The following is a 9,659-nucleotide window of genomic DNA, read 5'->3' on the forward strand; positions in this document are numbered from 1 at the left end:
AGCCCCGCTCGCTCTGCCCCGCGCGACCCCGTCACCTCGCGGCAGCCCCCCGGCTGCCGCTGCTGGCCCGGGCAGCCGCTTCCTGCCAGGTGTGCGCGCGCTGGCGCCGTGCCGGGGAAGCCGGGCTCTCCCGTGCGGGCTGGGAGCCTGGGGGCTGCCGCGGGTGCCCCCGAGCGGCGCGGGGTGCTGGGGGCAGCTCTGCCCCACGAGGCCGTCGCCGTCCCCACGGAGAGGCTGCGGCGAGCCCCTTGGGCACTGGGGGCATCCCAGCCTGGAGATGCTGGCAGGACCACAGGCAGCAATGCCCCGTGCACATGCACTGAGTGATGCCATTCCCGGGAGTGCACGGAGCCGGTGCCAGAGGAGAGGACCTGGACACAGGGCGCCCCAACCACCAAATGTTTCCCCTGCCCATCGGGGCTTGCTGTGGCATTGCCAGGCTCCTCTTACATCCATGTCCACACTGTTCCAGGGCCACCGCTCCAGCTCGCCGCTTGCATGGAGCCCGCTGGTGGGCAAGCCCAGGGAAGCCAYGCGCCCCCGGCCCACACCCCTTGGCTCCCGGCCCCGGCAGGAATTATTAAGTGTGCCCCTGCGGAGCATGTGCTGAGGCTGGCCACGGGAATGTGGGCAGATCTGACATACAAGCCACAGCAGCCAGGCTGTAATTTCCAAACAGGCCCCGTTCGCTGTGTTTTCCAGTTAAAAATATATTAAAAAATAGGAATGTGGGGTTTGCAGTGAAGAATGTTGGTAACCGCTTTGAGCGTCTGGTGTGATAATGAAAGGGTCAGTCCCCAGCTTTGCGCACGACCGATTTAGACTCTGGTGGCTGGCACYGGTGCTGGGGCCCAGCGCGCTCCAGCCCGCCGGCAAACCCGCTCCCRGCCAGCGCCGGCCACAGCGATGCCTCAGCATCAGTGGCACGGCACTGGCCTCGGGGATTTGACCCTCCTGGCCCTGCCGCCCCGCCACGCCAAGCCGTGGAAGCTGCCGTGTGCTCTGGGCGAGGGGGCAAGGAGGGCAGCGTGTCCCCAGCGCAGTGCGCGCTGCAGGCAGGGACTCTGCGTGCGCTCGGTACCGCTCAGCCCGGACCTGGCGGCGCAGCGGGACCGAGGGTGCCCCTGGCGCTGCGGGCGTCCCCGGGTGCCCCTGTGTGCCCCAGCACTCCTGGCTTGAGGCCGGGTGCCTGCTCCGTGCACGAGCCCCCCTGCTCGCTAATCGCAGGGCTCCGGCCGCGCTGTGGGGCCCGCGCCGCAGCCTTGAGGCGCTCCTGATACGGGCGCATCGCGCTCGGCCTTGCGGCCAGGTAGTCACAACACGCGGGGCAACCCCCGCTCGCCGGCGCGGCGCCTGGGGCGGGCACGGCCGGAGGCTCCGAGGGCTGGCGCGGCTGGGCTGCCCGCGCCGCCCCSCTGCCGCCTCTGCAGGACCTCGGTCCCCTTGGCCTGGCCGTGGCGGGCCCCGTGTGCTGGCACCGCGTGGGTGATGCTGGACGGGTGTTGGGGGCTCGCTGCACCCCCCGGGTCTTGCTCTGTGCCTCTCCCTGGGCTTTGCACAGSGTGTTTACGCTGGAGACTGCACCCCAGGCATGCAGGGATGCAGGCATTTGGGGATTCAGAGATGCTGAGATGCAGGGATACGGGCATTTGGGGATGCAGGGATGCGGGCATGTGGGGATGCGGGGATGTGAGGATGCGGGGATGCGGAGTGTGGTTCCAGCACTACCAGCTCCCTCTGCCTCCCGGCTCAGAGACACTGCAAAGGCAGTGGCAGGAGGTGGCTGCTGACTCCCAATTTCCATCCTGTCCTTTCAGGAGCTGCCACCAAACCTGGTCCCTTCCCAGAGCCATGGGCAGGGGTGCCCTGCAAGTGCCAAGCCACATGCCAGCCCTGCGTGTCCAGACCTGGCCCTCCCCGTCAGGGCAAGGGTGGCTGTGGAGCTGGTGTCAGCAGGGCAGGGGACATCCTGCTGCCCCGCGGGTGCAGAGCGGGAGCACAGCAGCCTGTGCCGAGTGGCTCTGCGGGGTCCCTGTGGGGCATTGACCCGCACAGTGCTATCTAGTACACTTTGCTCGCTGCACCACCGTGCCCGGCTTTCCTGGGAGCTGCTGTTTGCTTTTCTCTGAGTTATGACTCCAGCCTGTGCCTTTGATGTGAGCTGTCGGGCCATCCATTGCCAGCCCCTGTGCTGCCTTTGAAGTGCAGTTGCCTTTCCACCTTCGGACACTGCTTTTGCAGCCTCGCGGATAACCCTGGCCCCGTGGGACTTAGCCGTCCAGGGCAAGACATGAGCATCCTCGTGGTGGGGAAAACGCTCAGCATCCCTCCTCCTTCCCGGGCTGTGGGGATGGGGAGCTGTGAGGGGCCAGTGCAGCTTGCAGCTCGGAGGCAGGGCGCAGAGGCACTCGGTGGGGTGTTTGCCCACTGGCAAGCAAGYCGGGTGGTGCTAGCAGGGCGCTTGGACCAGAGCATCGCTCCCTCCTGTGGCAGTGGCCAGGGACACAGGAGGCCTTGCACAGAAATTGGTCCTGCAGCAGGGAAGAGCGGGGATAGGGGGACAGGAGGGGCTGACCCTGTGCCTGATGGTGGAGCAGAAGTGGATGTGTTCCCCAGCAGCACAGCGCCTGCCGCCCTGGCTCACCGCTGCCCCTCGCCCTCGTCATGGGACCCTTTTTGGGTGCCAGTCAAACCAGCCTGGCTTCRGCTCTTCCCTCCCTCCCTGTGCCAGCGTGGAGCAGCACGGGGGTCTCTGTGTGCCCTTTCCACCACTGGGAAGCTGGGCCCAGGCTTTGGACTCTGGCCTTGAGTGGGTCTGGGTGTCCCCGTCCCCTCCCCGCTCCCYGGGCCCGGAGAAGAGCTGCGCTTATCTGTTACACTTTGTTCTCCTGCTGTCTGGGTGTGGAGCAGAGCAGAGATTAGTGCGCAGACCTTTGACGCACACACAACCACACACAAGCACACACGTGCATGCACGTATAGCCACGCTCACCCACATGCATGTCCAGGCACCATGCATGCGTGCACATGCTTGAGCATTGCCCTGCACAGCCGTCCTCTCCAGTGCATTTCCTCATCCCGGCACCGTCTGGGCATCCCTCGCGCCCTGTGAGCCCGCTGCCCTGCAGGAGGCTGCTCCAGGCCCTGTGCTGGGGTGGCCAACAGGCCACGCGGGGCCACCAAGGACCCACGTGGGCATCACTGGAGGTGGCTACAGCAGGCAGGGCCTCCTCATCCCCATCGCATGGCTGGGCATCCTGCCCATGCCCTGCTCTCCATAGGGATGAGTGGTGGTGGCCACAGGGACGCTGCAGCCCTTCCTGGGCGATCCCATCTGCGGCGTTTCGGGACTGACTCGCCGCCCGCCGCGGCCCGGTCGCTCTGCCACGCGGGCCGGCGCGAGGGGCGTGGGCACCACGTGCCGCCATGGCACAGCTTCCCGGGAGGAGCAGCATCCCGGCCATCCCGYGCTGCTGATTGCAGGCAGGGCGGGAGGCGGCCGGTCCCCGCGCCGGGGCTGACGCTGCCTCCGTTTCTCCCGCAGAGCCTGCCCCACATCTGTGCAGCGGGAGACGGGCAGGCGTTCGCCTCCAGCCTGCGGCAGCTCTACGTGGCCGTGACGCAGCACGAGGCGCAGCAGGCCCGGAAACGGCACCTTTCCGGTGAGGAGCATCCTGGCCATGCCTTGGGGATCCCCTCCTGGCGCTGGGGCTCCCGTGCTGGGAATGGGGGGGAGGCCCCAGGTGCAGCTCATCCCGTGTGGTCTCCCACTACCCTTTTTCTCTCAAGAGATGAGCTCTGCCATCCAGTACCGTTCCTTTATGTGGGTTGGAGCAGTGCTCTGTGCCCCCTCTTCCTGGCCTTGCTTCCCTTAATCCTGAATTGCCTCTCCCTCCTCTGGCACCAGAGGATGATGAGACCCCAGCAGGTGATGGAGAAACCCCGGAGCAGCCAGACCTGCCACCTCAGACCCAGGAGGATGRAAAAGCCCCTTCCAGCGAGGCAGCCACGGTGAGCACAGTGCCCAAAACACCCTCTCCGCTCCATGCCAGGGGCAGCACGGGGCTTCCAGGCTGGCAGGGAGATGGAGCAGCCTGATCCCGCTGTCCTCAGTGCCCGGGCCTTCCCGCACCCCCTTCTCTCCTTGCCCACCAGCCTGGTGCCCTGCTGGGGCAGGAGGGGTCTGAGCCTGGTGCCAAGCCTGTGCTACCCTGCACGCGCCGCTGAGCAGTGCGTGGGCACATGGCACACGTGTGTTATTTGCAACGCAACGGGGGCATTGCACTTGCACACGACTATCCAGCCTGCGTGAGCACCCACGGGGACTGATGCTGTGTCTCCTTCGCTTCCAGCCAACCTCCTCCCCAACTCAGAAGCTCCGGGTGCCTGTGGCCAAGGCCAAGCAGAAGAAGGCGAAGGGACTGTTCAGCTGAAAGGTYGCTGCCACCCGCCTGGAGCGTCCCTGCCCCTCTGGCATCCGAGGGAGGCTGTGCAGAGCACCCACGTCCTCTGTCTTGTGCCTCCTCTCCTGCATCTCTCCGTCCATGGCAATCTCCTCTCCCCAGCTGCAGCAAAGAGCTGTACCAAGGACATGGGGTGTCTCTGCCGCTCTCCAGTTTCTCAGGGATCTCTTTTTTGCCTCTTTCCTGCTACGGAGCTTGTCTCATGCCCATCCTGTCCTACGGGGGAGCCAATGCTGGACCTGGGGTTGCTGGTGGGATGCTGCTGGCTGGATGCAGGGCAGTCAGGGCTCTTGCAAGGCTGTGYGTTTTGGCTAGATGACCAACTCTTCCCCCCCACCCCTTACTTTTGGATCCATTTGCAATAAAAGGCTGTGTTGGGTGAAGCTCTCTCTGCTCTTGCTCTGTCCAACACAGACCCACCTGTCAGGAGAAGGATGTAGCCCTGGTGCAGCTGGGTCTCTCAGGGCTGATCCTGCCATGGCTGTGCAGGAAGGGCACCCACAGCGTGGGAGCAGAGTCCTCTGGGGAAGCTGGAACCCAGTTTCTGCTTGTCCAGTACTGGGGACACACTGTTTGCTGTTGCCTGGAGCCGARTGTATTGTCACTTGTTGGCAAAAGCAGCCTGACCATGCTGAAGACTATGCCTTCCATACTAGCTCCCTGAGGGTTAGGGGGTATGGGATTAATCCATTTTTCTAGCCTCCAAGGGCCAGGGATTGGCTAATTCAAGGATCAGCCAATCCACTAATGCACTGCATGCTTCCAGTCCATGGAGCAAGGTGCTCCCGGGACAGAGCTCACCACATTTGTCCCGCTACACTCCATCCATCCATCCATCCATCCATCCATCCATCCATCCATCCATCCATCCATCCATCCTTTGTTCTGCTCTTCCTGTCCCTGTACCCACATCCCGTCTATGAAGGACTGGACCCTAAGAGAGCATCCAGGGCCTGCCCCGGGGCCGGGCCGGCTCCGGTCATGGTGCCTGCTCTCCCGGGCAGCAAGGGGGAAACAAAAACATCCGGAGCAGCCCCTCTGTCTGTGGAAGGGGAATGAAAGGGTCTTTGCTGAGCCGCGGCYGGCCAGTCCCGGAGCGAGAGCAGCCTGGTGCTGTTCATATTTCCTCTCCGAGGGAGCCGTGCTCAGGGCAGGGTGGGTGGTGGGAAGGGGAAGCCATGGGGACCATGTGCTGACAACCATCCTTGCCGGACCCAGCCATTCCCCATCCGCTGGTATCCTACATGGTGTAAATACGTGCCGGGAGCAGCTGCCTCTGGCACAGGGTATGTGGCATGGGGGAGGCCAGTGGGAACCGCATGGGGACTCTCTGGGCAGAGCTCTGGACTTTCCCAGCTGTGGAGCTTCCTCCTGGGTGGAAGTGCTGGGGCCCTTCCCCATCTCTGACAGGGATCAAACTGGGCAGCTCGGAGCCTGCCAGCCAGCAACACGTGTGCCCATCTGCAGGGTTTTGCTGCTCCTCTGTGYACCCCGGGGCCTGCAGGAGGAGAGTCTAGGGCCCCAGGGAGAGAATCTGCCCCTATTCCAAAGGCAACAGAGGAGACATCTCACGGGGCACGATAGAGAGTTCSCACCTTGCCTATGTCCATGCATGGTGAGCTTGATGGTGGATACAAGCTGCACCTGGGCCACGTCTCCACCTCTCCCGGGACGCCARTGCAGCCCCCACTGTGGCACCGCTGCCCAGGTGCCCTGTCCCTCTGCAGAATGAACTGGTGACTGCGGAGGGCCAAGGCTGGGGTAAGGACCAGCAGCAAGGACAGAGCCTGGCTCATTTGCCCTGCTCCCGTGGATGCTGCTGTGCTCCTGCAGGGGCAAATGGGGTCCCGCAGTGGGGCCTGCCCTCCTGCCACATCCCCGTGGGGAAGCAAGCGCGGCAGCGGAGGGGCAGAGGGCTGTGGGGCAGGAAGAGGCTGGCAGGGAGAGCTGGCGGGAGAAGATGGGGATGCAGGATGGGGAGGGGGTTGCACAAAAGCAGGAGCCTGGGGGCATCAGTGAGGGAAAGAGCTCTGCTGATACCTCCAACAGCCAACAGCCCCCGCCGGCCCAGGGCAGGGACCCCAGACCCATATGAATCCAGCCCTGGCTGCCGCTGGCACTGGGGGCTGTCACCGCTCATTGTCCCGTCCTGTCCCTCGGGGTCTCCTGCCCTGTCCCCACCCCCTCCTCCCTGGAGCCGCCTGGATTTGAGCTCCCGACACACATTAAAGGCCGCAAGTTCGGCCTCGGCCTCCATAAATTTGATTCCATAAATATTAGTTTTCGCAGGGTTTAATGAAGCCGTTATGCCGGGCACGGCCCAGCACCCCGACCCGTGCCCTTAATAAGGGCTCTGTGGCCTCGATTAAAGGGACCTTTCAATCGCTGTCAAGTATTTTTAGAAAGGGAAAAAAAAAAAAAAAAAAAAAAAAAAAAAAAAGAGAGAGAGAGAGAGAAGAAGACCAAGCCAGCGAACTGGGAGAGGAAAATCCCAAACGCGTCCAGTGAAAAATAGGGAAATAGCACCACCTAGACTGCATGTCCCGGCTCCGCCGGGTGCCCTGCGCAGCGCCCGGCTCTTTGCTGGCCCTGCACCCCTGTCCCGTTCCCCTGGCTCCCGCAGCCTCTGGAGCCCACGGGGGTGTCCGCAGGATGTGCTCTCCCCTCCGGGGCAGGGGTGCAGGGATGCGGTGGCTTTCCTGATGGGGGAAAGCAAGGTGCTGAGGAAGGAGGGACAAGGGCAAGGTCAGGACACAGCTGGAACAGAGTGCGGTGACCGGCTGTGCTGAGTGGCTGAGTGCTGCAGAGATGTCTTGGAATCAGGGACGGACCCCGGATCTCTCTTGGCGCAACTGGAACATAATTCCTTCTGCACCCACCGCTGCAGCAGCAAACAGCCCTTCTCAGCAGCCCCCAAGGAGAAATGCCACATGAGCAGAAATCCCTGCTCGTCCAGGCTGGATAGACGATGTCCCAGCTCCTGGCCCACTTGTCCCCAGGTACTGACAGGGACACAGGGAATGGGCATCAGGGCAGCTGKTGCCCTCAGCAGTGCTGGGTGTCTCAGCCCCCCAGAACAGGCTGCAAGGGGCTGGTGGCTGTAGAGTCACCCTGTGAGCAGCACCAGGCAGGGCTGGGCCAGGGCAGAGGGCTTTCGGAGAGGGGACAGTTCCCTGTGGGGCTGCTCTTCATCAGCACCAGGCTGTTAGTGAGCACTGATTCTCCTGTGCCCTGCTTCCCGTGTGGAAGCCAGGCCAGCCCAGCATCTCCCCATGGCTTGGCAAGGTGGCAGGCTCTGCACTCAGCTGTCACCTTGCGCAGGATGCTGCCACTGCTCTGTGTGCAGGATGCCTGGCTCTTGCAGCACGGGAGCCACAGCCAAACCCGGACTCCTGTGTAGCCCTGGGTCCCTGCAGGCTGCAGACACTGAACCGGCACCAGAGCCACCAGGTGGGTGACAGACCTGTGTGACAAACATGCTGCATGTTGGCAGGCTGCAGAGCTTRCTGCGGGGTCTAGACCCCCATCAAATCAGCAACTGTGCAGTACTTCTCCTTGGAGATGTGCGGCACTCTCCAGATCCACACCTTCCCAAACGATCCCTTTCCCCGCTGCCCTCTGTCAGGCGGTGCTGAGCAAGCTGAGCAACCAGCCTTGTTCTCTCCATGGGGTCGGAGCGGATGTGCCGTGAGTACAAATGAGCCTGCAGCACCCTGAGCACTCGGCTCCTGTTTGCCTGAGCCTGCCGTAGGCTGCACGCAGAGCTGCTCTCCTCCTGCAAACCTGGGAAAGCYGTATGCAGGGATGGGGAAGGTTTATGGTGCCTGATGCAGGTCTCCTCCATTCTGCCGGTGCCTGTAGGATGCTCTGTTGGAAGGTCAGACTGAGAGATGTGGAAGCAGGATAATCCAGGGGTGCTGACCAGGCCCTTTGGCTTTACCCTGTGCAGGCGCAGCAGGACAGTCCTGCCCAGAGCAGGACTTTGTGGAGGCTCTGGATTTGGATATGTGGCACTGAGTAGGAAAACCTGGTGCAAAGCTGAGCTGTGCCTGGCAAAAGAAGTGGTCCATGGGGGCTGCCGCGTCGCAGCATCCCAAGTCCATGAGCGCTGCTGGCTCCTCAGCCTGCATCCCTCCTTCCYCAACTTCCTGGTGCCTCTGAGGACAGCACATCCCGCAGCCAGAGCCAGCAGCTGGCTGGGCTGCTCCAGGGACTCAGCTGGTGTTTCTTGCGTATCACCAGGAGAAGCCCGTGCCCAGTGCCCACTGCAAGGCTAGTGYAGGGGCATCCCTGAGGGCTGTGTGCCCAGTGATGCCCCAAGGCGCTGCCTCACCTGGGAAGGTCCTAGGGAGCCACAGCGGGAGCAGACGGAGTCAGTGCTGGACCCCTCCCCAGGACACAGCTGGGGGAGAAGCTGGGGGGGAGGGGAGGGGGGCACATGCCCTTGCTCCTGAAATCAGGGTGTTGTATTTACTTTCCCCTTTTGGCAGCTAGAAGGGGAAGCCCATCCCAGCCCCTCATTGTTGTCTCAGCGAGTTAATCAGATGCCATAATCCTGTTGTGGAAATATCGGGCCTCCCTGGAAACAATGGGGAGCGAGAATATTGTGGTTAAATTTCAACCAGCTGCCTCCCTGCTCTGTTTGATCCCCGCCCGCAGGCCCGGGCCCCTGGCGAGCAGGCGGCGCGGCGGGGGCCCGAGCCCCGGGGGTGCCACCCTGTACCCGGGTGGCCGTGGGGGAGCCCCCGCGGGGTGCCCCAGGAGGGGGGGCGTCAGGTCCGGGGCAGCCTCGGGGCTGCCCTCGGGGGCAGGTGGCAGAGGGCGGCCCGGCGGGGTGGGCTGCGGGGCTCGGCCGGGGGGAGGAGGCTGCGGGCGGCCCGGGGCAGGTTCCGCGGGGAGGAGGCCGAGGGAGGGAGGGCGCTTGGAGGCTGGGACACGGGCAGGGTGCGGTCCTGGCGGTTCCCGGTCCCGGATCTCTTCAATTTCCCCTCTCACTCCTGCCCGGTGAGCGGAGGCAGCGGCGGCTCCGGCTCCGGCTCCAGCTCCAGCCCCGCCGCGCTGACCGCCAGGGCGCAAACCGCGGGGGCTCCGGCAGCGCCGAGACCCGCGCCCCGCAACCGGCCGCTCGCCTGCCAAAACAAACGGCCCTTCGCTATTTATTGCCGCCGCCGGGGCACGGCAGCTCAGAGCGGCCCG

The 9,659-nt window shown here is 63.9% G+C and overlaps 1 protein-coding gene across 1 annotated transcript in view; it reads left to right on the forward strand.

Moving 5' to 3' along the window:
* Positions 1–4,704, forward strand: part of NHEJ1 (non-homologous end joining factor 1) — a 40,122-nt gene extending 35,418 nt beyond the window's left edge. Inside the window, exons 5-7 of the mRNA XM_026037468.1 lie at positions 3,545–3,662; positions 3,908–4,011; positions 4,353–4,704. Of these exons, the coding sequence (XP_025893253.1) occupies positions 3,545–3,662; positions 3,908–4,011; positions 4,353–4,433 (303 nt within the window). The 3' untranslated portion in view covers positions 4,434–4,704. The remainder of the gene's footprint in view (positions 1–3,544; positions 3,663–3,907; positions 4,012–4,352) is intronic.
* Positions 4,705–9,659: the final 4,955 nt, after the last annotated feature.

Source organism: Nothoprocta perdicaria, unplaced genomic scaffold (assembly GCF_003342845.1).
Source record: "Nothoprocta perdicaria isolate Ctin4 unplaced genomic scaffold, notPer1 scaffold_0, whole genome shotgun sequence".
Classification (NCBI taxonomy): domain Eukaryota; kingdom Metazoa; phylum Chordata; class Aves; order Tinamiformes; family Tinamidae; genus Nothoprocta; species Nothoprocta perdicaria.